The sequence below is a fragment of the Nipponia nippon genome, unplaced genomic scaffold, assembly GCF_047370975.1.
Source record: "Nipponia nippon isolate SJK-2023a ecotype South Korea unplaced genomic scaffold, ASM4737097v1 scaffold_15, whole genome shotgun sequence".
Lineage (NCBI taxonomy): Eukaryota > Metazoa > Chordata > Aves > Pelecaniformes > Threskiornithidae > Nipponia > Nipponia nippon.
The window spans coordinates 3,631,625-3,658,208 of NW_028262331.1; the positions used below are offsets into that span (position 1 = coordinate 3,631,625).

The window sequence follows — 26,584 nt, forward strand, 5'->3', positions numbered from 1 at the left end:
TGAACGCACTCACACGTACGTACTCGCTCATTGCAAAGAGAAAATGTAAGGTGTTTCAGAACAAGACTGTAATAACATTGATGAAAGTTCCCGTAACAGTCCCTGGACGTATTCCAGCGTTATGAGATCACTGCCTGAAAAGTACTGAGAAAGGATTTACCCCTCTCTGCAGCTGGCTGTTCTGGAGAGCTGCAAGGGGGGGATTTGCTCGGAATCCCAGTAAGAGGAGGGAAGATACTGCATACCCAGCTCCTGCCCTGCCTGTTTTGGCTCCGCAACTTTCAAACTCAGATCCTGGCACCAGAGGAATCTTATACCAGGAAAATGTAATTGGTCTAATCCGCTCCCTGCTTAGCGAGGAGAGCAGTAAATCTTGTCTTGTAATGTTTTGGCTGTGCACTCACCTAACAGCCAGAACTTTCTGGGAGTTCTCTAGCTGGATCTATTACTGTCTGCCAAGGATCTTTTACCACTGCTAATCTTCTCCTAATCATTTAATGGCTCCCTTCGGTTCCGAGATGAATCACAGGTAGGTGTAACATCACCGCACATCACTGAAAACCAAGCTCGCCCTTCCCCTCCAGCAAAACATCCACAGTCTGCAGCACTTCATGGAAAGTGGGAGCTGCTTCAGGTGCTGAGGTAGTCGCCAAGGATGAAGCAAGGACGACGATGTCATGGCCCTGCGAGGGCTGGGCACGCTGTTTCAGTAACGAAGGCATCTCCTTGTTTCCTTGCCTGCCTGTGAGCCTGTGCAGAGCCAGCGCAGGCTGTGGCCGTCACCGTCTCTGCTCCAGGCTCACTGGGATGCTGGTGTCCCCAGCCTGTGCAAACTTTTTTGCAGAGCATTTAAACATCAGGAAACCAGAGGGTGTAAGCAGAAAACCAGGCTGTAGCTGACTGCGCGTGTATACATCCCTGAAGTGCACTAGATTTTCCCTGTTGTAAAAGTCCTGTGGAAGCAGGAATAAAGGCATTTGTAGGAGTTACAAGTAAATCTAAGCCACACTCCAAACCACTCTGTTTCAGCTACATGAACAGTGGCCCCCCACGGTCCCAGCAATTCTGCTAAAAATACAGCCAAGTCATTTGCAGGAGAAAGCACCTGACATCGCCTTCTCCCGCGCCAGGGCTCGCTCGTCCTTAGCTCCACTTCTCCGCTCACTCTTACCAGTCCCAGAGACGTGAGTATGGGCTGCGTCCCTTCTTGAAGCACCGTTTTCTGAGCTGATTTTGAGGAAGAAGGCTTTAAGGAGCTACGTTTTCTCCCCATCAGATCCCACACACCATTCCATGTCATCTCCCGTGCTCGCATCTCAGTCTGTCTCACCCAACCATGCAGACAACATCTGCATCATAGCAAACCGTAAAAAACCACCACGTTTTCTTTGGAGGCTTTTCAATTTTAATAAATAAGGGGTACAACGGTGCCAAATCTGTGCATCAGGGCTCAAGAAACAAGGGTTACGTTTCAGGGCTGATGTTCCCTACGGCAATACCAAAAGACTGGTGCAGTTTTGAGGCTGGCAGCTGTGGCTCAGACCTTCTCAGTTGTTGCAGGGTCTTTGTATCATTATAAAACGGCTACCGAAACCCAAGGAAAACTGCCACAGAGAGATACCGTGAATTACAAGCTGTGGAGAAGGCAGGGATTTAATCCTCTTTAGTCCTTAGCTTTCGTGAACAGGTTGGTATCTCATTTAGCTCGAGAGAACTGCTGCTGTTGAGAAAGCAACCTCTGCCTTGCCAGTTCCTGTCTTGTAGGAAACCACTTCTGCAGGAGAGCAGAGAAACTAAATCAGGGCATAATCCCTATGTCTTAATACTATCGTGCGTGAGTCACCCTGACAAATTAAGTAGCTGGCTGCGTTACTGCTCAGCAATTTAAAGATTAATTTCATGCTTGACAGGAGAAAACATTGCACAGACTGGCCATCCTCCCTCGAGCAGACGTGCAGGGAAACGAGATGGGGTAACGAGCTCTTGGCTTGCCCGTGGTCGCTGCTGGGCAGAGTGCTTTCTCCAGTTGCAGGTTTGCAGTTGGACTTCTACGGGACTTCAAGTGGAGCATTTCTTCCTTTCAGCGGCACCCCTTCTACATGATCTTGGGCACAGTTTGGAGAAGAGATTTCTCTGAGGGATCGAAATCTCCCCTCTCCCTGTGTGCGTGCTCGCCGGGTGCGCTCTTACAGCTCAGCAAAGGACTTCTTCAGACTTTACGCAGAACACTTGAAATAAGAGGGGAAAAAATAGTAAGTAAGTCCGCTGACTGTTAATCCCTGCTTTCAACTTCTTAACTCTGCTGCCTGTTACATTTTCTTCCCAGGGACAAGTAGTGAGGTACACTACAAGATGTCCCACACCTAAGCAGAAGCCCCAGCCGTGCTCCCAGACGACGATCCCTGAGCAGAGGGCACAAAGGTGCCAGCAGCCCAACTTCACCCTCCCTTGGTGGAGAGCTTGTGCTGGCACTGGTTGGTTGGACATGGGGATTTTCTAGCATTACTCTGCTAGCAAAGGCTGTAACAGAGGCATCATTATAATGGTCATTGGCAATTTGGGGCATATATATATAATGGGTCATTGGCAATTTTAGTTTACTTACAGAGCTGCCAGAAGCTATTTACACTACAGCCATGACAGCATTTTGCTAGGGCTTATGACTGCAGGTTTTCCCAGAAAATCTCTATCACCAGCGCCTCGCAGGACAGCTATTCCTCTTCTACCTTCCCAGCATCCTTTATCACTTTGGGGGGTGGATTTATGGTAGCCCCCTGTGCTGCTTTGGTCATTGCTCTCCACCAAATCTGGCGCAGTCATTACAGCAGCTTTGCTAAACATTTTTGGCATCTATCAGCCCTGATTGTTCCTCTCACAGCTCCGAAGGTTGTGGGCACCCTCCCCATTACAAATGGCGAACGGAGCAGTCTGGTGTGCCCAGTGCCATGGAGCCACTATCAGAGCAAAGAGCAGGGCCACGCTGTGACTCACGCAGAAACGTACTCCCCTCCTCCTCGAAATTGCTCTGTGGAAGAGGAATAAACGCAGAATTGCTCATAAGAGTTACCATTATAGCACTTTTCACTTTTTGATGGATAATCTGACTTCCTTCCTCCAGATGCTTAGCCAACACAATGCCTGGCTGTTCTATAAACACCTTCTGAAAAGAAGTTTCTCTGCAAAAAAGCAAGTTTCTCTGCAACCCCAACTGAAACAGTCCATTTTTATAATATTCTCTTGGTTTGCTCCAGCTCAAGCAAAGAGAGATGCCTGGCAGCGAGGTACCGCTGTGGCAGGTTTCTCGGGCCGGGGCTCCCACGTTCGGCTGCATCCCGGCGGAGGCTGGAGTCGGGCCGTGGGGAGCAGCGGGTGCCCGTGGGCAGGTGAAGAGGCATTCACCAGGCTGAGCTGTGTTTGCTGCCAGCCAGACCACACGCGTGTGCCGGTGGGAAGCGACTTGTGTGCCACGAGTGATACACACTGAATCCTTGACCAAAAAATGCAGCCTGCCTTTGGTGCAGCTTCCCCTCCAGCACAATCTTTGTGAATAAAAGCTAACGCTGCTGGGATGGGCTGCTGAAGTTCAAAGCAAACGCTGTAACATGGAGGACAGGGTGACTGTGCTTTATGTGGTGGGGACAAATCTTAAATGCTTTGCACGGCTTCAGAAAGATCAGATTTTAGGGGCTGCCCACTGCCGGTGCCCACAGTTTGGGGACTGTAAAACCCTGTAACTGGAGCTGCAAGCATGTGGCAAAAGGACGATCCCTCTGGGTCTCTGCAGGTGCTCAGAGAGTAAAAACCCCACAAGGAAAGCAATACTGGTCCCAGTCCCTCTCCCAGCTGGAGTCCTAGTCCAGTCTGGAGCAGGGTGACCAGCACTACGTGCTCTAACCAGCACGTAGAGACACGACAGATCTATACGCTAGCACAGCAGTGGTTTGTTTTCCTCTTTCCATTTCCCAGCGATCACATACACTTGTCTGCTGAGAAGAGGCTCTGCAAGGCCTCCGAGAGCCCATTTTGAGCCATAACAGCTAATGCAGAACCTGTCCCTGTGCTTGGTATATCTGGGGCTGCTTTTCTTCCATACATTACCATGCGTTTACTGACACCGTGCTATATCACCCGCTCATTCAGTGTCATGCAATCTTCCTGCAGCTCTCCGCAGATGGTTTTTACTTCAGCTGCCTTAAGTAATTCTTTATCATCAGCATCAGGTTGCTGCTGATAGCGGGGCAGGATATGTGGTCTTAGCCCAGCAGGCAGGGCTCAGCTGAGCCCAGGGAATCCCTTACGCTGCTCAGCCTCCGGGCTGCACAGACCGGAGGGGTTTTGGGGGTTCCTGCCTGCAGCACACAGCAGCGCCGCCCGAAGCCGCTCTGAAGCGGTTTTGAGTTCCTGTTGGAGGAGGGCAGCGCTGGGACACGGACTTGGACAAATTTGTCTCCACAGTCGGCGTTAGTCGGCTTGGCATCAGCCAGAGACGTGGTACGGCACAGAGCAGGCTGCCCTGCTCTCTGCACTGCGCGCGTGGGCTGCGGGGCACCGGCTGGCCCCGCCGGCAAGGGGCGAAGCTCCAGCCAAGCTCTCTTTGGCATAGACACAATCCTCCCACCTCTAAATAAATACATCAACCATTTGCTCTCTTCTTACCTTTGCTTTGGCAGAGGGGCAGGGCCTGATGCAGGGGCCGTGTTGATGTAGTCTGGCTCATCATCTGGGCTTTCTGTCTGCAGAGCTGTGAGCGAGGATGGGAAGCATCGATCAGTAAGCGGGTTGATCTAAAAACACATGCACACCATAGACACACTGTGCGTCCTGCCAATAGCTAGCCTTTGGTGCCGACACATTTTTGTGCCTGGGCTAAGAAACCTCAGGTCACAGTCTCAAGGTCTCCTTGAAGGGGCTTTAAAATGGCCACAGCAAATTTGCAAATGCTCTGCAAGCAGCGAGCAGGGACAGCTTTTCAGAGCCAAAAGAGACCGACTTAAATTTAATCTAGAGTGTATGCAAACAGGATAAGAAGAATCAGTTTGCTTAGGCAGCTTCCACACCAGAGACAGAAAGCTCTCAAATACATGTGTGTACATTCACCACTATCTCCCAGGCCAGATTACCCCCTACGCTGCACAGGAAGCCACACATTAGATTAAACTGCTGTTTAAAGGTCAGCTTAAGAAATATGCACCCCCAATTACTGCAGGAGAGTCGCGGGCTGACCCACTGGATGTGCGTGCTGCACGTTTCTTTGTCGGAGGGGATTACAAGGCTAAGCTTGCACCAGGGCAACTTCAAAATGTAAGAGGATATAAGACACGAAGAGCGACATTCTTCTGTAGCATCTCGTGGTCAGGGTTTAGGGACAGCCACCTGCATGGGGGCCTTTTGAGTACCTGAAACACCACGTCCCATCACAGCGACGTTTAATTACAAGTGCGTGTAACAATTTGGACATTGCCTTAGATGTTTATCATGGATGATTGGAGAAAAAAAAAAAAAAAAAACCTCAAGATGGGGGTGATGGCTGCATTACCCTGAGGGCAGTCCATACTGGTCTAGCATGACGGGCGCCCTGCCCATGAGCCCCATCCCTAAATAGGAAACAATTGCTGAGAACGTACCTTCTGCTTGCTGGAGTTTCCATGTGTGTATCGCCGCGCTGTTCTCATAGTCTACAGAGTCATCTGTGACTAAGAAGAGTTTGGACAGGATGATGCTGAACAGCAAGTGGACTAAAAATGGACCTTTGTGAAACCCCCCTCCTACCCCAACTGCCCCATGCACGTGGCTGAGTTTCCAGCCGGGCGGCTGCCGTCCTGCCGCAGGTCTGCTGATGCTGCCTCATCGCTTTTCCAGCCCTGACCACGCGCCTGGACATCGGCGGGCACGGATGGGGATCAGACTGGTCCCCGCTGCTCCTGCCTCCTCTAATCACACTGTACAAAGCCAGGCAGGAGCAGGGCAGGCTCTAGCAGTGCAGAAAGCGGTGTGTTAATTTGCTGAAGGAAACCAGCTTGACTTCCTATTTTGATTGCAACATCCCAGGACAGAAGGTGGAAACCCTTAAGCACAGACTGTGGTGCAACGCCATCCTCCAGCAGCTCACTCAGCCTTCTTGGGCTGGACGTGGTGCAAAACCTGAGCTGGGGGCTCGAACCATGATCAGTCTTGGCTGCAACTACACTGAAAGACCTAGAGAAGCCATGCAGACCCCAAAGCTCCTGAACGGCTGCAGAGACCTCCAAGTCAAAGGGATCAGCTCGGAGGTGAGCTCTCGGCCAGTAAGGTATCACCATGTGCATTTTCCTGCAGAAAGGGGAAACGCTCCAGGTCTGCTCTGCGCCTGCAGCAGCCCCTGCACCCCGGCTCCACCAGCATGGAGCCGATCGGAAGAGCTGAGCCTGCGAACAAGGGGGTTTTCCCTCAGCTGGGCAGGTCGCTGTCCCTCTCTGCGCTTCCAAGATTCCTTCGTACAACACACACAAACCATGAGAGCCACACACCTACCCGGATCACAGCCATGGGACACTCCAATGACGACATTTTGATAGGAATAGGAATCCTCCTCTTTCTCTGGCAGAAACAAGAAAGAGGGGGACAAAGCGGTTAAGGAAGCGTAGGTGATCTGGGAAGATCCCTCAGCACCTGCAGGAGAGGGCTGTTTCCCACAACTAAACACACATTAGCTAAATAATCATTAGTCTTCATGACAGCCTGCACTGACCCGGGGCTGGGGCATCCCCAGTGCAGCTGAACTGGGCGATCACCGCCCCACGGCAGCACCATCACCACCGACGCTGTGGAGCACCGGCCGAGCCTCTCCAGCCACAGCACCGCTTCTGAGCCACCCGAGGGCGAGCGGCCAAAGCCAGTCTCGAGGCCTCGTGACTTTTCTTACAGACAGAAATAAATACCAATCAGCATAATTACTGGTCCTACAGCAGCCCCTAAGGTGAACAGGGGGAGGGCTGGCTCCGGCAAGGGGCGAATCCCCAGGCACCCAGCCCAAGGTAGCAGTTGGGAGAGGGTATTCCTTCCCACTGAGCATTAAGCTTGTGACTGCAGTGTCTTCTTGGGCTTATTCTCAATTTCTGGGAAGGAACTGAGCCCCATTCCAAGCACAACATCTGTCTGAGCCCAGTACACAAATCTATTAGCATCTAGAACCAAAATCTGCTTAAAAGAATTAAAAAAAAAAAACCAAAACAAGCTCTTTGTTCTGCTGCTGGTTATTTCAGCTCTCCGAACGGGCCCCTGAGCAGCTGAACGACGCGAGTCCCTGTATTGCTAACCTCAAAACTTGCATTCACCAATGCTGAAAACACCACTGACACCCGACAGTTAGTGTGGTCACTGCGTCTAAGCAGGAAGAATTTGCAGACAGCGTAAGCACCGCTGCTGCCCACCCCACGACCCTCCGCGCTTCGCCAAAGGTGAAGGGGGGAAGCGCCGAGCTCAGCCAGGACAGCAGCCCCGCACCGGCGAGGGCTCCGCTGCCCAAAGCCATCTGGGGCAGGAGGGGAAGGCGATAGCCAGGCGAGCCATTCAGAGCAGCTCCGCAACAGCTACACACTGACACTACCTTTAGGTAGTCCTCAGCCACTGCAAAAGTATTAAAACTAACAAAGGATACAAAAACATTCACGGTAATACATTCAGGTTTCTCTTTCTCCCCTTTTTTTTTTCTCCTTTCTTTTAATAAGTTAATTTTTTTTTCTAAACAAGATATTTTTTCCTTTTTTTTAAAGTATTTTTTTTCTTCCCTCCAGTCTCTTTAAATAAAAAATAGTATTCATGTTTTGAAATTCATTTTAGATAAAAATCGATTGATGCCTGAACGCAGAGAAGCGCTGAATACCCAGGGAAGTGAAAACATTCCATAGATGCAATATTTGCCTTGAAAAGATGTGTTTGAATGGAGCGATGCGTTTCATCCCACCTTCATTCGCTAGCCTCATGAACCAAGCATATAAAATATTTGATGGCCTCCATCTGGCAAAAAGCTTCTGGACAAGGACGTGCCCTTTCCCGCACGTCTGGGCAGGACCCCGAGGGGCTGCAGCCTCCGCTCACCCAAACCAGACCGAGCTACGAACAGGAAAATGGCCTCGTTACCCCAAACACTCCTAAAGCGATGGATAATTTGCTGCTGCCCAGAGATGAAACAGGGTGAGAACAAAGCGTTTTGTGCAATGGGAGCCGTGGATGCGTTTGGGCTGTCCTGTTTATAACAAATGGATGGACTGATCGGGGCTCGGGCATCCCTCATGCCCCACGGCTCCGCTACAGCCCTTAACGAACGTGTCTCCTGGACCCACGCTTGCTTCAGGCCGTAGGGCAATAACGCACGTCCTAGGTGAGAAAAGTCTCGCAGGCTCCCTGGAGCCACAGGACAGCCAGGCTGGCGGCTTGAGAAGAAACCCATCTTGCTTGCATGGAGACCTTACCGTTGGGTGGTGTGAAGAACTGGGTACAGTTGTAGTAATCCAGAGATACGGGCTCCCTGCAAGAAGAGCAGCCGCCATTAGCTCCTCCTGCCCAGGGCAGCCCGCGGGCGTCCCAGCCTGAGCTACAGGAGAGTTGGGAGCGCACAACCGCACTGGGACCAGTATGGCTCCGCTCGATCGCGCTGGCGGGCAGCAGCCAGCTACTTACACGTAGGCAGTGTCCCCTCGCAGGCACTCCTCTGCAAGCACAAAGGGTTTGCCATCAGCACGTCGTACCATTGTATAAACTCAAACTGCCCGTCCCAAAGCACAGAGGGACGAATTTCCCAGGTGCAGCTATAGCAGATGTTCCCAGCAGCCAGAAATCCCCGGCACGGCCCTGAAGCTCGTCCACAAGCAGAGCCAGGAAGCTGGAGCAGGGGGAGGCAGCCCCAATCTACCCCAGGCCCTGAGAAAACCAGGGCTCACCACTTCTCGTGGACAGATCCTGCCAGCTGGCAGGGAGATCAGGAACATCCCCCCGCATTTGGGAAAGCAGAACGCAGCTCGACACACCAATAATCCTCTTAGGGCAAGCACCAGCTCATGCTGCCCCGGGAGGGAGTGGGGGTTTGCGAGCATCCCGTCCCCCTCCACTCTGGCCGTTAATCAGATCAGCGTGTGTCTTACAAAGCAATCGCTAAATTAACCAAGCCAGAGCTCCGCCAGCTGCAGTGCCGGCTGCCTGCGTGCTCCCTGCCGGCTCTCATCCCGGTTACCTCTCATCGCCTCGGCAGCCTTCCCTCCCCACACCCCTGGACGTGCGGCTGCAGCATTTACCTGTCAGGAAATTCTGATACCTGGACTCGGTCCCGCTCCCTGGGGAAAAGCGGAGGGACACGTTACGCTCGGGCTCAGGCTGAGCGATGGGAACCGTTCGGTGATGGAGCCAGCGAGCGTTGGGGCATCAGCAGCTCTGACCCCCGCTCAGCTCCTCACTCGGGGCCGGGGGACACGCTGCAAGGTTGGACGCCCCAGGGCAGAGGTGTTGGGACAGCCAGGGGTGATATTTTAAATAACCTGGCCCCATGGCTCTAGCCAGGACTGGTCAGCCATAGCAGGATGAGGACTAGATTTTAAACTCAGACCCAGGCTAGTTCTTATTAAGTATCACTGTGCAGACCAGCCACAAAAGCGTCATGGGTAGGTGCTAATTTTATCATCACCCAGCTTGTTTCCAGGATAAACCGCCCCCGTGCCCTGCCCGGGGTCCCGGCAGTGAGTAACCAGCCTCTCAGAGGCTCCCTCTTCCCAAAACCAGTGGGAGTTCCCAGCCGGCACCTACACAAACGAGCTGAGATTTGCAACATCCCCATTTATGAATTTCACAGGAGGTGCTTCCCCCGCGGCCATGTGGATGGGGAGAGCATTGAACCGGTGCCTGTCCCGGGGGAGATGCTCACCGTATCCAGCACGGCGGGAGGTGCCGAGCTCCTTGGTGGTTTTCCTGAAAGACAGAAAAGGGAGCTAAAATCCCAGGTCTGAGAAAACTGTACCAGGGGTTACAAACCACAGCAGTGACTAAGCCAGAAGGACCATCCGTGGAACCTCCCTGTGAGTTTATACAGGCAACATATCAGGCAATGGGAAATGAAGAGTTTGGGGTCAAATCCCAAGATGGGAATAGCTATGCCTGAATATTGCAGCAGAGTTATTGCAGCTGTGTAGTTCTTGGGGGTTTTGGTGACGGGGAGAAGGGGATTTCTCGTCTCAAACTGCTTCTAAGTAAAGAATGGTCATTTCTTTTTCATGATGTACCGATTACGGACAGCCACAGCTCATTTCCTTGGGTTTGATTTAAATGGTTGCCAGTAGAACACAGTCAGACTGAAGAAAATCCAGAAAAAGTCTAAACCCGCTATTGAGCATTAATAAATTAAGTATAGCTCAAGCCCCATCTATAGGGTCCATAACCCAACCCCAAGTCCTGAATGTTCACATATGTTGGGTGAAGTTCATCCAACCTGGGCTCTATAGCTAGTTTTTGGTTTGGTTTTTTTTTTACCTACCTTGCTACTGATAAGTTTTCAGGTTGCTTAATTTGTTCCAGCCTTCGGGTTGTAGCTAGCACCAAGAACAAAACAAGATGTTATTTATTATGGCAGCAGCAGATATTTCAATGAGCACAGAGCATCCAACAGAGAGGACTTGCCGGTACTGACAAGCATTTTTCTAATGCATCCCAAAAGAGCTTCCAAATCGTTCCTTGAAAGTACATAGTGGCCAAAATGGGAAGCAAACAGAGAAAGAGCTGGTGTCTGTGCAGATGCAGAGCTAGCAAACACGCGTCGGAGGAAACTACGGTCCCAACCGCTGCCTTATTGCCTATTCTCCCCCAAACCCGCTTCATTTGGGGGCCTTCCCCACACTCAGCACCCGTAGGTCATAAGCTTTGGTCGGGCTGGGCTGAAGCAAGGACTCGTAGGGGGTTTGTGGGGCTCAGACCCAGCAAGGTCCCAGGGAAAGGAGCAGCCCCACAGAGCCCATCTGCAGGCAGTGACATTTAATACAGACCCTGTCAGCAACTCGTTTCAGGATAAAAATCAAAAGGTCAGCGCCTAACCCAGCTTGCTGCAGGAAGCAGTAAGGGGGTGATGATAAATGAGTCACTCCTGTCGATTCGAGTTCACCCACACTGTGTTTTCACAGGGCAAACAGAGCGGTTTGAAGAAGCCCGAGTTAATAAGGCATTGCATTTCAGTGACATTGCTTGGGTGATTTATTTTCAATGCGAAGGGAGATTTTTTTCCTAGAGCTCAGAGTTCACATCACTAGAAGCACCTAAGGTGGCTTTGACAATCTCGGTCTAATATCAATTCACCGCCCGGCTTCAAGGTGACCCTTTTATTTTTACTTTCCCCCCATTCTGTGCATGCAGGACCCCCACCCCGCAACACAGGAGCCCCGTGCAATGTTCATACTCACTGGAATGGGATCGAATCACCTCAAACCTCTGCTGGCTTTCGAGCCTGGAAAAAACAGAGGTCTAACCTCAGCTGAATTTTGGGGTCTATGCCAAGGAAAGCTGATGCAAGAGACCTCCCTGTTAAGAGAGCACAGCCCCCACGCTGGGCTGGGTGGAACGCCGCGGTGCATCGCTCAGCGTGCCATGCGGGACCCACGTGAGCCGGGAGCAGCTTCCCGGACTCCTCTTTCACCCTTTAAAGTCAAGATGTGCTTATGGACCACCGGCAGAGCAGCCAACACCAGCTAAGGGAAGGACCCAGGGATGAGGAAAACATTGTTTAGGATAATTCCTACTCTGACACTTTATGTACCAGTTAAGGCCAGAAGAGCATTTTCACCCAGGAAAAGCTGGGTGTTCACCCGTGAAACGGCTTCAAACCCCACTGCTTCACCTCAGCTGCTGTCCCTGCCCTTCCCAACATCCCTTAACATCAACCTGAAAAACATATGTGATCAACGATAAAAATAACCTACATGCCCAATAACCTCTTTACTTTTTAGTTAACGGGAGAGCTGCTCTCAGAGCACAAGAGGATTCAATGACTCTTCATCCACAAGTGCATACAGGCTCTTATTAACTCCAATTTTGGGACCCTGAAAGTCTCCCTTTCCACCCCCCTCCTTTCATTCGGGTCACCCCCATCCCAAGCCGGTATTCGCAGCACAGGGCTGGCGGGGAGATGAGGTGCCGGGCAAAGGACCTCATTGCAAAGTCTGCAAACATACACAGTTAAACCACTTTGCATGCAAAAAGCCCTAACTAACCCAAAACAGATCCTTAAAAAGAGCACACAATACCAAGAGTCTGAAGTCAAACCAGCTAATCCAGGTATAAATTTCAAGAAATCGGAACGATTCAGTACGAGCCTGCAGGGGACGGAGCCTGCGCTGGCTTTTCCATCAGCCTCCGACGGACCACACCGAAGCCTTTCCCCCAGTCCCGGGCAAGCGGAGCAGAAGCAAACACCCCAGCCCCACAGAGGCCTTCGCTGAGCCCCTTTGCACCACGTTTGCTCCTCTATCAAAGGTTACAAGCCAGCTTTTTTTTTTTTTTTCTTATTTATATCATTGAGCTGTGGTTTGTCTGTTGCTGAAGGAAATAAGGGGGGGGGTGCGTGTGTGTACGATGCATTTCCTTCGTTGCTTATGCTGCAGGTCGGTGGTTGCTCTGGCACAGGGTCCCACCAGCACCGGCCAAGGGCAGGGGCTTGTTTATGAAGTTACCAACCTCTCTACCTCATCTCGGGGCACGACGGGACAGGATAAGGACTTGCCCTTCCAACTCTCCCAGACCTTTTTCCAACTAGTTAATGACTCACAGGCATCACAGTCAGAGCTTCAGTTTCATTTTGGATTATTCTTGGTAAAGGCATTACCCCTTCAGCAGCTCCCTGGGCTGGGGCACGTCGCCCTGCATGCCCCGTTCTGGGATTATGTTATTTTGTTTTATATAAATCCAGATTTCAGCTGTGAGGCACGGCGCGGGTCTGGCTCTGGCCAGGGTCTCACCCCAGGCGAGCTGCCTCGGGGAGAAGCACGATTGTGAAAGGCAACTTACGGGCTCCTCCGCTCGCTCGGCTGCTTCTCTCGCTTGGTAGCTGGAAGACAAGGAAAAAAAAACCTCTTAGAAAAGGATGATTTGGGAGTTAAAGATCAGAAAGACCAATAAAACACATTCACAAAACTTCTTCAACCAGGAGCACGAGAGGACAGCAGAGGCAGTGAGCCGCAGTTGTGACTGTGTTTTGATTTATTTTTTTTAAACCGCGTCTAAAGTGTTGTACTTGTCTCAGGCATCAAAGCAAGCAAGCCATCCCTGTCCCCAAAACCCCACCCCGCAGCCCCTCCCGGTAAAACCCACCCAGCACTGAGAGGTGGGCCCGACCCCCTGCCGGGGGGCTCACCCTGCTCACTTTGTACTTAATGTGTATACGAAGACAACCTGTCCTTCCGTGCCTGCCCTCCTCCTGCCCGCCTGCCCCAGAGCCCCGCAGGATTTGTGCACCTGGACATGGTCGTCCTATGCGGGGTGGCCCAAAGCCACCCACCACGGTGTCCGTGGAGAAGGGTCTGCAGCCCACGGCGTCGCACCCACCCCAGGGTCGGGGAGGTCCTTCCCCCCCAGCTGCTTTCTGGCCACCAGCAGAGACCCTTCCCAGCTCAAGCTAGGAGCATCCCCACGAGGGCAAAGCTGCCCAGGCCAGCACATGGCTGAGCAGGACCGAATCCACCCAAGGGGGGACACCCCAAAAGGAAAGGGTCTGCCCGGCGTGACCCCCCAGCCCAGCCTGGGGCCACGGGCAGGACCCCGAAGCACGCGGGCAGGACCTTACCGGAGAGCTGGCACTTGACGCAGAGGCTGACGGCAGCTCCAAGCAGCATCAGCGCGGCGGCCGCCCACAGCAGCTCCAGCTGCACCATGGCCCGGCTGCATCCAGCCTGAAACACAGCGGCGAGGGGAACCTGTGAGCATTGGGGCACATGGGGCTGCGCGGCCACTGCTCGGAAAGCTTTTACCCCCCGAAGAGCCACGTGCTGTCTGCCTTCACACCCGCAAAGAGCCGGGCGTTTGCTGAGGATCCAGAAGAGACTTTAGGGTTATATTACCACGGGGCGGCAGAGGAAATACCCTTCCCACCCTGCTCCGGTCCAAGCGGCTGCCCACACACTTTCCACTCCAGTAAGACCCGAGTGCATCCCCTGCGGTGAAATGGGGGTTTGGCTCTGGAAGAAGAGGTTCATGGGGTTTCCCTCAGGACACCAGCAAAGAGGAAAAACCCACTTGGATTTACTCATTCCTAATCCCATAACCCACGTTGCCACCATCAAACACTGTCAGCAGATACTGTTTTTTAATATCTAGAAGACAGGGCAAAAAGGGAGGCACTTGAAAACACTCAAAGCTGCCAAGACCTTTGTACAAGGCGCTCTGGCTCTTTCCCTGCAGCGCAGAATTACTTTAAATGTAAAATTCCCCATGCTTTTTTCTGTGTTGAGCTGGCTCAGACACCGGCTCTTCCCCTCCTCTCCCTGACAGGCTCTTCCACAAACAGCAGCTAACATTTTGTAATAATCAGCGTGATTTGGCTTCAATTTCTTCCTTTAAAATACAAAACATCCTATAAATATCACAGAAAACAGCCTGCTGGGACTGGGACGGATTGTTTAGCCCATTCCTATTCTCCAGGGCCAGATTTTCTTTACTTACCGATTATTTTAATTTATTTTTGTTTTTAATAAACTTCTTCGGCCCCTAGGGATGGAGACACTTCAACTTGCCAAAGGCCAGAACATCATTGCTCTGCCTGGGAGGAAGCTTTCCCACTGCCTAACTTGAATCTCCCTTATTACAACTTAAGCCTGTATTGCATCGGTATAGCCACTGTGGATGGGGGAGGAAATATATATATATAGGGGGAAATATAGATATAAAAATTAAAATAATTAAAAATAATTAAACAAATATCAATAACAGATGATAGAAAACAGCAGCTTGGTTCTGCCCCGCTCAGCACCTTCTGCCTCCACTTGTGTAAAGCAGAATAAATAACGTTTCACTGCCCAAACTGCAAGCCGCACCGCCAGCCTGTTCACGTGGGAGAAAACCCAGAGACGTCCTTGCAGCAGCCCAGCCTCTCGGTGCCGAGCGAGCATCCTCCTGCCCGTGCGGCCGAGGATGCTGGTGGGAGGTTTGCGGTCTGGTTTGGCACTGAACTCCCAGTCCTACACCGATGTCCTAATTACCAGGGCACGGTGTAAATGATTGTGGGGCAGGGGAAGGAAAGGAAAGACACAGCCCCTATTTTTGCTCCGGACAGCCCCTCGAGCACAGCATTGCTCTGCCCTGGCCAGGAGGGAGCGACCGCTGAAGGATGGGATGGGCTGCCCGGGGTTCGGCGTCAGCATCCTCTCAGCGGTGCCCAGACACGGCCCGACTGCCCAAAAGCCCCTAAATCAAGCAGGATGATGACTTGGCTTTGAGACCGTCCTCTCTGCTTGTGAGCAAACTGGGTTTATTCTACTCCCTTCAAGGTCACCCAGACTCGCGAGGCCACGGCAGCTCCCAGCACTCGCTCCACCGTGGCTTCCCTCTTTACAGACCCCCCGGGGACCTTTCCCTGCAGTTTCTTGCAGCACTTTCCGAAGAAGCTGGGATGAGTTGTTTTAAATCAATGGTGCGCCCAGCACCCACCCTGGAGGTGCAGGACCAGCACCCCCAGCTGCAGCCAGCACATCAGGGACAGAGCCTGGTCAAAACCATGTGGTTTCTCACATCGTTTTTCCTTGGCTCAACATCCCCCCTGGAAACCATGAGCTGTGGATCATCCCTAAAGCATCTGCAAGAGGCAGCTAAGGGACATTGACCCAATGCCGGTGACCAAAATTCATTATACAAAGGGCTGTAACACTGCTGGTTTGCTTGAGAGGGTTTTTTGGTTATTGTTTGGGTTTTGTTTTTTTCTTTTTCTCTCTCCCCCCGCCCCTTTTTAAAGTAAGGGCAAGGCAGAGCCGAGGCACCCGACAACACTGACCTAGTTTACACCGTTGTAGGACAGGCCACCATCTCCTGTCTAGAGCCGGTTTTATCTCTGCAGCGGGGCAGTGACACAGCAAACCGGGCTGCTCCCGAGCCCCTCGCTCGCCAGGAACATGAAAGGTGGGTATTCGCAGGGGCTGCTGAACGGGCGCCACACGTCCCATCCCCATCCCGGCACCCAGCCGCAAGCACAGCACCAGCCCAGAGGTTATTATGTATGTTCCCAAACACTCAGGTCCATGGAAATCCTTTCTGTTGGTACAAAACCTCCTCTCATAAGGAGCTGACGGCAGGAGGTGATGAACAGATTTATGACAAGCAGAAGGCTGGAGGCACTTACTCACAGCTGGCGGGATATAAATAAAATATTTGGAAGGCTGAACTTGCTTCCCCTGCTCTCCTCCTTGGGGAGACGGTGAGGAGAATAAATAGGCTCAAGCCACTGAGGGCTGCGATGAGCTCCAGATATATCAGAAGGACGCACAGAGTAAATAACTTGCTGATCAGCCTTGCTTTCAAGATGCTGCATTCAAACAGGGGGAGAAAACAGGTTCCCATTTCGTTTCAGCTCTTCAGGAGTAAAATTCAGAGCACGGCAAAATACCCTGTTCCCTTTATACACTTCTCTGTTCTGCTTTTATATGTTTTTCTGCCTTTTTCTGCCGACAGAAGTTTCTCCTTGCACGACGAAGCCAGCGCGGCCACGGTGCATGCCTCCGGCAGCGAGCGCTGCCCAAGCACCGCGGCCCCGTGAAATCCTCGGGAGCCGCCGCTCCCGGTAAGCGATTCCAGGGAGAGCAACCCGCTGGAGGCTGGGTAAAGTCGTCACCCCACAGCACGGGGCCTCTCCTGCCAGGGGGAAGCAAACCCGGGCTGCTCTTTTCATGGCATCAGATATTTTTAGCAATCAAAGAGACAATGTTTTTTTTTTTTTTTTAAATGGGAAGAATTAACAAACTTGCAAAAGATCATCTCGTCTGTACGTGCCAGGTCTTGTCAGTCCGGCTGCTGGCACAGAAGGTTTCTAGACCTAAGTTATAGTGAGTCTCCAGTAACGGGGCTTGCTATAAACAGCCACGGGAAGGAGAGGTTGCTTTATCAGGGAAGAGTGAAAGGTCTCTCGCTTTTAAGTCTGTTAAAGCGGAGAGTGAGAGTACACGGACGTTCATTGTCAATCTGTCCGAGAGAGATCCACCGAAGTGAGAAAAGCTGTTTGGATTTAAATAAGACAACACTGGCTTATAAAAGAGGAGTGGGTATAAGCTGGATACACACAGGCTAGAAATAAAATTCCTAATGGATGGAAAGTCTGGAAGAACTTTCCAACAGTAGCAGAAGAGGCAAGAAGCTCACTTAAAAACCCTTTGGAGTACTTAAGACATACTTTTTGCTGAAAATCCAGGAGGGCGAGGAATGTGTTGATGTGGCATCGGCAAAACTGGCGGCTTTTCTGCAAGAGCATTTCTGACAAAGTCACTTTAGCCCTTTGCGGCCACCAAGCCCACCCCGCGCTCATGTTGCGAGGTAAAGACTGAAACCGCTGGGTTGGGTCATGTATTCAACCTATTTGTTAAAAAATGCCCAAAAGGCAAATATAAGAGTATTCTCCTCTCTCTTCCAGAAAGTTTTGTGGTCTGCGCCAGTTTGCAATAAATTAAGGCTAATTCAGACCGATTGGATGAGTCACCAGCATGAAATATAAAGCTGAGAGTTTATTTAAAACCTCGCCATATGAAATTTAGCACAGGGACTTGTTGAACAGATGCAATATTCAGCTTGACTCAATGTCTCTAGCATTTCTAAGAAAAGAAACACTACTTTCTGTTTGTCTACGTTGCACAGATTGCTGCAGAAAGTCCCGTCAATTTAGAAATTAAACGCTCAGACCAAGGAAACTCCTGTGGTTGGAACCACTTCAATGACCAGCGCTGAGCCTCCAGAAAAGCTCCTTCCCAGAGGTCTGCACACCCCGTTTCCCACCAGATTTTATGCCAGTGCAAGTTTTCTTAGGAAAGCTGCTGCAGTATAGATAAAGTCTGGTTCTGTACAGCTATTCAAGCAGACCATGCTTTATTTTATGCCAGGGGAGCAGTAGATGCATTTTGGTAGAAGCTAGGACAAGAGGGAAAATCAGAATTGATAAATCAACTTTAAGAGATTATCACTTTGTAAAATGCTTTAAAACCTCAGGTGGAAAATACAGTGCAAAATCCTCGTCACGACACGCATGCCAGCACAAGGAGGTAATTCACAGAAATATCTGTATTTGTCCTTAACTTCCCCTGTTTCAGGCAGCGTGGAAGCCGTGCAGCACCCTTTGCCACGGCTGCGGGGTCCGGGGGGACGCCACGTTGGGAACTGCAGATATAGGCAACCCGTGCATATGTAACTATGTACTCCTATTTACTCCATGGCAATGCATATGAGCCAATATCACACAAGATTATCCCATAATTATTCCATTTTGCTAAAGTGCCTACCTCTTGGCCCATATCACACTGAACATTGAACACAAGAGAAAACTGAAGCAAAGACAAGGCTCTTTCCACCTAGGATCAGGAATTTCAAGCACTTACATGCAGTAAAACAAATGCATTCCTATACACGATGCCAGTCAGCCCCGAAACCGATGGAAAACCCAGAAAGCGTAGTTCAAGACAGCTGTTTGGTAGGATGGGGCTTTGGAGGGGGAAACATCGTGGGCTGCAGCGGTCCCAGAAGCTGTGGGCAGGAGCGAACAGGACGAGGGCAGCTCAGCTCAGTCTGAATCTTCCCGAACATTTTAGTAGATGTGAATGCAGAAATAATGTAATTAAAAAATAGCCATGCTGCCATCAGCAGATGGAGTGGGGAGATGTAAAGAACAGTATCATAAAACAGGCAATCCAGGTTGTATGAGGCAGACTCTCACCTTGGGTCCAGAGGGGCGTAAGTGCTGCTGAGAAGAGATATTTGGTAATTTTCCTACCTTGGAGCTTGTCGGGTGGTGGCCAGGAGCAGCAGCAAGCAGTATCCAGCATGATGCTTTGCATAGGGGTTTTACAGGGATGACCTTGAACCCTCTTTAAAAGGGTCACGGAGGTCTAGCCTAGGATCTGAGCTCACCGAAATCATCAGGACACCCCACCTGCCCCCAAAGCCTTCACACAAACCCCCCGCACCCCCAGGCACCCTCCTCTCCCACCTTACCCACAGCCTCAGCTGCTCTCCCCCATCTGTCCCATCTCCTCCTGCATCTCACGGCCACAGCCACCGACGCTGGAGCCGGTTCCTCCGGGGCTCGTTAGCCAGTTGCTGGTTTCCTGTCATCATCTGAATCACTAACCCCAACATCCGCCGCTCGGCCGGTCAGCCCCTCGCCAGCTCGTGAGATGGACCCGCGGGTGGTGCTTGCGCAAACCCACCCCGGGCTGCCCCTCGCAGGAGCGCTTCGGTTTATCTGCCGCGGGGAGAGGAAGAGGCTCGGGTGGCGAGGAACCACGCACGCCGCCAAGGTCCCTTCCCAAGCAGCCCTTGAGCTTCACAAGGGGCTGGTGCCCCAAAAAAGTTCAACGTTCCCTTTTAGCAAAGGACCTTTGCAGGATTTAACACCGCACGCTGGAAGTGGCGGATGCTGCCTGGAAAAACTCAGAGCAGATAAAGTAAATAGCAAGTCCTCCCTTAGTTTTTACAGAAAAGATGATATCGTGTCCCAGAGGCAGCAAATAGCCATTGCTAACAGCCAAACCTGGAGCTCCTGTCTGGAGCTGTAAGAATAAAACTATTTCCTATGCTTCAGTGTTGGCAGTTTGCAGACATCAGACACAACTTCACTGTACTCTTAAAAAAAGTTCCTTAAATTTTTTTTGTGCTTAAATAGAGTAAGGAAGGTTTATGAATAATGAGGAATTTATCTGCTGGCTTAGAGCCCCATTCCGGTACATGAAATATGTATCCTGCTCAAGGAATAGGAAAGCCTGCACATGCACCTAACGGCCCTGCAGAGTTGCAGCTACCGGAGAGTGCAACAGCCAGCCGGGCACACGCTTACAACCGCAAACAAAACCATGTTTCATGCTGTCTCTCATTAAGGCTCTAGAGTATCCCTCTTACATACAGCCACGCAAGTGAGTCAGTAAGGGGAAGTTTCGTTATATTTAAGCTAGGGCACTCTCAAGCTACCACCACCAGTCATCTACATCCCTCTCTCTATGATAGGAGGTGGCTCTTCTACCATAAAAATGATAAAATAGCCAACTGCTTACAACTTTTGCAACCCTGGGATGGGAACTTCGCTATCAAGCTTTCAGAGGAAACGTGGCTTTGATAAGATAGTTAACCACTGTACGTGCAAATACACTTAGCCTTTCTCTCTTCCAATTCTAACCCAAGGTGCAAAAATCATTGCTTGCATGCACCTTTCAGAGCCGTTCCCACACGAAATCTGGGTGCAGAAGCCTATCTTGAAATCAGTACGTATAATCTGAATCAAAGACTAGAAGAGAGATCCAGCTTTGAATTGTTTGTATGGGTTTTGGCTGGCCTCTGTATAAGGAATACTATGTAATGTGAAACGCGTTTCTGACTGCTAAAACAGTTGCTACAGAATTGGCATTTCTAGCAGAGGTCTTAGCTATGAAGTAGTTTATTAGAGGCTTTCTAGCAGGTTTTTTACATATTTAAACATAAGCTGATAACAGAAGTTTTACAAACAAGTTCTTTATAGCAGAACTGATGCTCTGAACATGCTGGAGCCAATTACACTTTGTCTTTCTTATCAGAAAACTATTTCATTAGGAACAGCTACTGCTGAAGATGCACCATGTATTTGCTTACAGGTTCTCCGACAGGTCTCAGGGCTTCAGAGATGACTCACCGCCGCGGTACGGACGTTGCCGCCGTTGGCACGGGCTGCAGCAAAGGCACCTCGTGTCAGTCCCCGAAGGGCTCCTGGACCGACACAGGCGGCTGCCCAGCCTCTCCAGAGCGGGGAGAGGCTGTTGCCGGGCCCGAGGTGCAAAGCAGCAGGGTGACCCTCGTGCGTGACAACAGCTCTTGGGGAGAGCGATACCCTTTGAAGCCATCGGTCCTCTTGAGAGGCCAACCACCTTGCTTTCTAACTTTAATTAGAAGGTAATTACTGCAGTAACACACACCGCTGTATAGATACGATCTCCCTTCTTTGTATTTCTCATGAAAAGAGCTCGATGTAGGGGTTCAGGGTGAGAGCCCTCCCTCCGAGCACCCACTAACACAACCACGAGCTCGCTCTTCGCAAGGCCAGGCCGAGCCCCCTCTGGGACACCCGCACAGCCACCCCTCAGACACCAAACCCAGCCTGGGACACCGGGCTCCATCCCACGTCTGCCCTCTCCTTCCTGGAACCCCTGCGCCTCATCTACACCTGCTACTAGAAACCATTTCTGGTCTGATAAAAGGGCAAAGACAGAGGAGCATCACGCTTTTATCTGCTGCGATACATTACGTAAAATACCACATTACAATTCCACCTTTCCACGTCCTTTTCAAAGCTTGCCCCTTTCAGCTTGGTTTTGTTTTCCCCCCATAACAATCACATAGCACCTACTCCTTCAGTCAGTGTTACCAGCAAACCAAACCCTCTTTTTTTTTTAATTTCCCTTTTAAAAATTCTATGATTCTATAGCTAACCAGCTGTAGAAATAGCTCTTTGGGCCCAGAGAGGTGATGAGACTCCATCTTCCACCCTCCCCAGCTTACCTGTTGGGGCTGGGAGACTGAATGCCCTGGGGAGCAGTTTACATCCTTTCGGATAAAGGTGGGGTCTGCTCAAAGACCAGCTGGTTTTGCTTGAACCAGGTGTTATGACTAACGCTGATCAGAAATTCTCAGTGAAACGACGATTAGAAATCAATGCATCATCTAAACCCGACCTTTCTGCAGAAACACACCCAGTGCTGAAAGCTTTGAGGAAAGGTTTCTGAGCTCGGACGGGCTTTCTCCCAGAGCTCGTGAGCTTTGAAAGCCAAGCGTTGCCTACTTTGCAGCAGACCAGCATTCAATCCCCCTTGCTTCGGGACCAGAATGAGCAGGCCTCATCCCAACCACTAAGTATCTGTTTTGCCAAATTTTCACGGCAGCTTTAACAAAAGCCACGTCTTGGAGGAAATTTTCTGACAGGCTAAAGTAGTGCGCGCACTTTTTTGTACAGACCCAGAAACGGCTTTCCTCTCGGCTGTGGCTGCGTGAGCGTTTCCCCCGCTGAAGGGGAAGTGCCACCTCCTCCCCTGCCCCAGCTGCACGCCCCACTGCAAACCCCATCTCACCCAGCTGAAACCGAAAGCGGCTCCGTTACAGCTGAAGATGCCGTTAGAGCTGAAGATACATGCTGCTACCACCCAGTGGAAAGACAGCTCACAGCTAGGATTTCTGGGTGCTTTACAAAAATTTAGCCAAGGAAGGCTTGCAAAGACTAATTCTGTACATCCCTACGGCGCTATAAAGCTTCTTCCCATTCTTATCCTGCTCAGTTCATCCTTGTAGACACTGTAATTCTTAAATTTGAACACAAAACCCCAGAAGGTTCAAATGCTTTTATTTGATTTTTTTATACAGCAATACAAATTATACAGATTCATTACAGTACAGATTTTGCAGGGGTTTATAGAGGTACTTAGTGATTTTTGGTTTATTTAAAAGAAAGAGGCAGATCTTGGGAGCACGGTGACACGAACAAAACAATCTCATAGTAGGAAGCGGATCCCTCCCGTGCCGCACGCTAGCCTGGCTGAAACCCACCGGGCGGAAAGGCGGTGGCAGCGTTCCCGGCAATACCATACGCCAAACATCAACCCGGGGATACTCTAGAGCTTCGCACAAGAATCTGTGAGCTTACAGGTAAGCAGGTCGTTCCTCTAACAGCGCTGAAGGTCCTTAAAGCCCTCGGACGCACTTTGCTGCAAAGGGGACAGAAATGAGGGGAGCTGATGTTAAAATTAACCTGCCGTTGAGCAGGCAATGTCAGGTAACAGAGACGTTGCAGCTATGGAAAAGGAAACCATCAAATGCTTTAGATTTAGTCACCCAAACAGCTACAGCAAGATGAGGAACATGATCTCAGACCCAGTAACAGCGACATCGCACGCACACCGTGACACCGCACGTGCGACCAGGACCCCATCTCCTGTTTCTTGTGCCCGTCTAAGCTTCGGGTTTAAGCGAGCAGACGCAGGCAGGAACCAGCAAAGCTCCCTCACAATCCCTGATGCGCAGGCCAGGTACAAGCTGGGCACCTCCAGCTTTGGTAGGACGTTCCTCCAGCTACTCCAGACCATACAACGTCATCGGGATATCGCTGTTACTGATGTGCATCAGGCTGGAGAGTCAAGTGTCTGGCGCTGAAGGGTTAAATCCTTTCAGAAAGCAAGGTCAAAGAATATGGTTACACCATTTTCAATGCTTCTAATTGGTTTGGTTTAATACTGATATAGTGAGCGGTATCACAACTACCAGAATAAATTGCAGACTATACAGAAAATATATGCACCCGGTAAAAGATGGCCCTCTGCCACTGCAAATATACTCGATTCCTTGAAATCTTGCAGGGGATGAGTGGCATTCGAGAGGAGGGATTCAGCTACCAGATGAGAAAATTCCAATCTCAGCTGGAAATCAAATGCCTCTTCAGCCCAGAAACTCCCCTTTCGAAAAATTTAAGACAAGCATCAGCTACAAAATTGCATCCCAAGAACCCAGTCCAGAGAAGTGCCCTTGAAAACAACAGAGGGAACTGATTCTGTGCTAGAATATGCCAGGATATACGAGCAGCCCCATTCCTTCAGAGCCTTCGCTCTCATCGGGTAGCGGAACACAGAAACCATCAGAATGTAAAACATAAACTTAACACAAATGTGAAGGTGCTCGCCGTTAACGGCTTACTGCCTGTGTTCTTGCTGTAAGCCAGCGCGAATAACCACGAGACGTACTTCCACGCGCTGAGAAGGAATGGGGTCGGCGTAGAAAACCACTGACCTATGCCTGGCTTCAAACTGCACTGCTTGGAGCAAACTTGAGGCACGCAGCCTTTGCCCGAAACACGCTCTGGGCGAACAGGGCTTCCTGGCAAAGTCAGGCCAAGCAGCTCTGCTCAAAGCCGTCGGCGGGACAAGGGCCGCTCTGCAAGCTGCTATGCGCGAGCGCTCTGAGGAAGGGGTTGCACATGCATTTCAAAATTTGCTGGCTTTATTATTACATCTTTTCTACAAAAAGGAGGGGTTGCCACATCACAGGATTTGCTCTAAAACTCTCAAGATATCATCATCTTTTCTGAAGATGAGTCAGCAGCTAGTACTACAGGTAGCAAATGCTCCTACTATACTATGTGCTAAGTCAGGATTGAAACTGTAAGAGAATTCATAAGTTGAAAAATATCACCATCATCCAAAACCACCCGGGATGGCAAGTCTTGGCCACAATCGCTCTCTATCACAACCTGCCCTCGGACACCTAGCAGAACTTCCGAAATTCATGGTCAGCAGTGGAGACCCTTTTAGCAGTGCCAGCGCATCTCAGTAGTAGGTTAAGATCTTGTTGCTACTCCAGGAAGGCGAGTAAGCCACCCTCGAGGGCGTAAATTTAACGCGGCTCTCGCCAACCTGTCATTTGAATCCGTGACCACTCCTCCACCTCGCCCTTCAGCCATCAGAACGACATGCGTGACCACAAGCGCAGAGCCCCCGCGGGTGCCGTTACAGGCTCGCACGGCCCAGCGAGCTGGCAACGCACCCGCGCCAGCGCTGGGCCGCTGCCGTTGCGGACTGGGCTCAGCTCTCCCAGCACCGCTCCTCGGCGCAGGGTGGGGTTTGTCTTTCGGCAGTTGCCAGTGGAGTTTTGCAGCACGTCAGACGCACGCTGCTTACTCCTGCATCGTCCCACAGCTCTTCCAGACGCCGCCCCAGCCTTCCCCGGCTGCAGAAACACCACGAAGCACTTCCCACAGCAGCAAAGCAGTGCTAAGCCTTACGTCAAGCTCAGTTCCAACAACTCTGCTGCATTCCTGACTTCAGTTTTGTTTAAGTTCAAGCTTGAAGAAAGCTCTGCACAGCTACTAGAAACAACTCGGTGAGCACAGGAATAGCCACAAAGTGAATTATCCATTTGTTACCACTGCTGGTAACCTCCTGGGTCTAGGCTTTGCCATGCCAGGCTTAGCTTTAAGCTGCAGGTAAAATTAAGCATTACAGATTAAACCTTAACTGCTTTTTTGCTGGTGGGGTGGGGAAAAAATAATCTTGCTTCCTCCTACGAAACTTAAATGCCACATCCATATATTAAATATAGTTTTGTCAACTGCTGACGCAAGGTAGTGTGATATGCTCCTGTACAGGAAAGTGTTCATCAGTTACATTTCTGAAGGGGGGAAAGAAAAAGGACTGGAGGAGCCTGACCCAACGCCATGTGGGAAGCATAATGCAGAGAGAAACGAGGCAATGCATTAATGTTTGCATACAAAGAACTACTAAAAAAAAAAAAATCTATTAAACGATATTGGGATTAGGCTGCATTCACCAGTGGGAAACCCTTGACCAAACAAATATTAGCGGATACAGACAAATATTAATCGGACTAAGCTGAGCCATTTTCCATCTTTCTACCTTCCTCACAAATCAGCGTTACTTTCCTCCGCGCAGTGACAAAATTATTGCTCCCCCCATCAGGCGTGAAAGGCCGGCTACGAGCAAGCCTCACGGAGCAGCTGAAGGAGGCTATCTCCACCCAGCTAGCCCTACTCCTACGCGTAAAACTCAGCTTATTATTCACGTCGGACAGCCGGGTGCTAGTACAGACACTGCTTCGGCGAGCGGCTCCAGAGCAGGAGTGGGATTCTCTGCTGGAGCCGTGGTTAGGAGCAAGCCCGGAGAGAGCGGACCGAGCAGCCGGCAGGCAGGAACACTTGCCACCCTTTCACGCTACGGAAAGCAGTAAAACCAGCGGGAAGGTCAGAGCTCATTTCCTCAACAAAAACACGGCTCTCCCTCTTTTAACTCCCCCGGCAGCACACACTACTTCAGAGACAGAGGGCAACGGCCTCACGAACAGTTACGCCTCGTGGAAAACCGGGCAGCGGAAAGCGCTGGGAGAAACTGGGCAAGACAGCAGCAAGCTGATCTACTGACTTTGTCTTACCACAAAGACTCCACGTGAAACCCACCACTACTCAGGCTGGAAGGAGACACATTTTGCCCAGTACGGGACAGGGGGCAGCAGAACCCAGCCCGAGGGAGACGGCGCGAAGAGCGAGGTGACCCGCAGGCTACAGCACCTCCACGTTCTGCCTGGCAGCCTCAGCAGCGTAACTGCACTTACACAGAAGCCACGGGACAAAGACCGTGGGCTCGCTTCCGCTTGTGCACAATTTTTACTTCACCGGGTGCTGCATGTTCCAGCGCTTGTTTAGATCAGGTTCCTCCCCTTTATCTTTTCCTCGCCCCCCCTTATTTGTGCAAGAACGGGTCTGGTACTGCTTCCCCAGGAAATTTAGGGAAGCAAATTTCCAAATTAACACAATGTTTGAAGACTGGGGGGGCGGGGAGGGAACATGCTACAGCAGACTCAAATAAAGACCAATGTTAAA

The 26,584-nt window shown here is 50.9% G+C and overlaps 1 protein-coding gene across 5 annotated transcripts; it reads right to left on the reverse strand.

The window, feature by feature from the left end:
• Window positions 1–1,369: 1,369 nt before the first annotated feature.
• LAT2 (linker for activation of T cells family member 2) lies at window positions 1,370–22,306 on the reverse strand. Of its 5 annotated transcripts, none has more exons than XM_087751734.1 (13): window positions 22,278–22,306; window positions 13,790–13,895; window positions 13,015–13,054; window positions 11,415–11,458; window positions 10,499–10,553; window positions 9,893–9,936; window positions 9,270–9,308; window positions 8,659–8,689; window positions 8,451–8,506; window positions 6,511–6,576; window positions 5,625–5,693; window positions 4,657–4,741; window positions 1,370–2,228 (listed from the first exon to the last, which is right to left on the reverse strand). In XM_087751734.1, exons 2-13 carry the CDS (start codon window positions 13,875–13,877, stop codon window positions 2,210–2,212), a joined length of 636 nt encoding a protein of 211 aa, XP_087607860.1. In that variant the 5' UTR covers window positions 13,878–13,895; window positions 22,278–22,306; the 3' UTR covers window positions 1,370–2,209. The 5 variants fall into 5 exon arrangements, with proteins under 5 accessions (XP_087607860.1, XP_087607861.1, XP_087607859.1 ...); XM_087751735.1 differs by lacking the exon at window positions 22,278–22,306 and adding an exon at window positions 21,712–21,723; XM_087751733.1 differs by lacking the exon at window positions 22,278–22,306 and adding an exon at window positions 19,183–19,381.
• Between the last annotated feature and the right edge of the window lie 4,278 nt (window positions 22,307–26,584).

Bases quoted from the DNA above. Each gene is read 5' to 3' on its own strand.
- LAT2 (XM_087751734.1), bottom strand. From the start codon at position 13,877: ATGGTGCAGCTGGAGCTGCTGTGGGCGGCCGCCGCGCTGATGCTGCTT. The intron at 11,459-13,014 runs GTAAGTTGCCTT...TGTTTTTTCCAG, and splicing joins CCGAGCGAGCGGAGGAGCCC to GCTCGAAAGCCAGCAGAGGT. The intron at 10,554-11,414 runs GTGAGTATGAAC...TCTTGGTGCTAG, and splicing joins GGTGATTCGATCCCATTCCA to CTACAACCCGAAGGCTGGAA.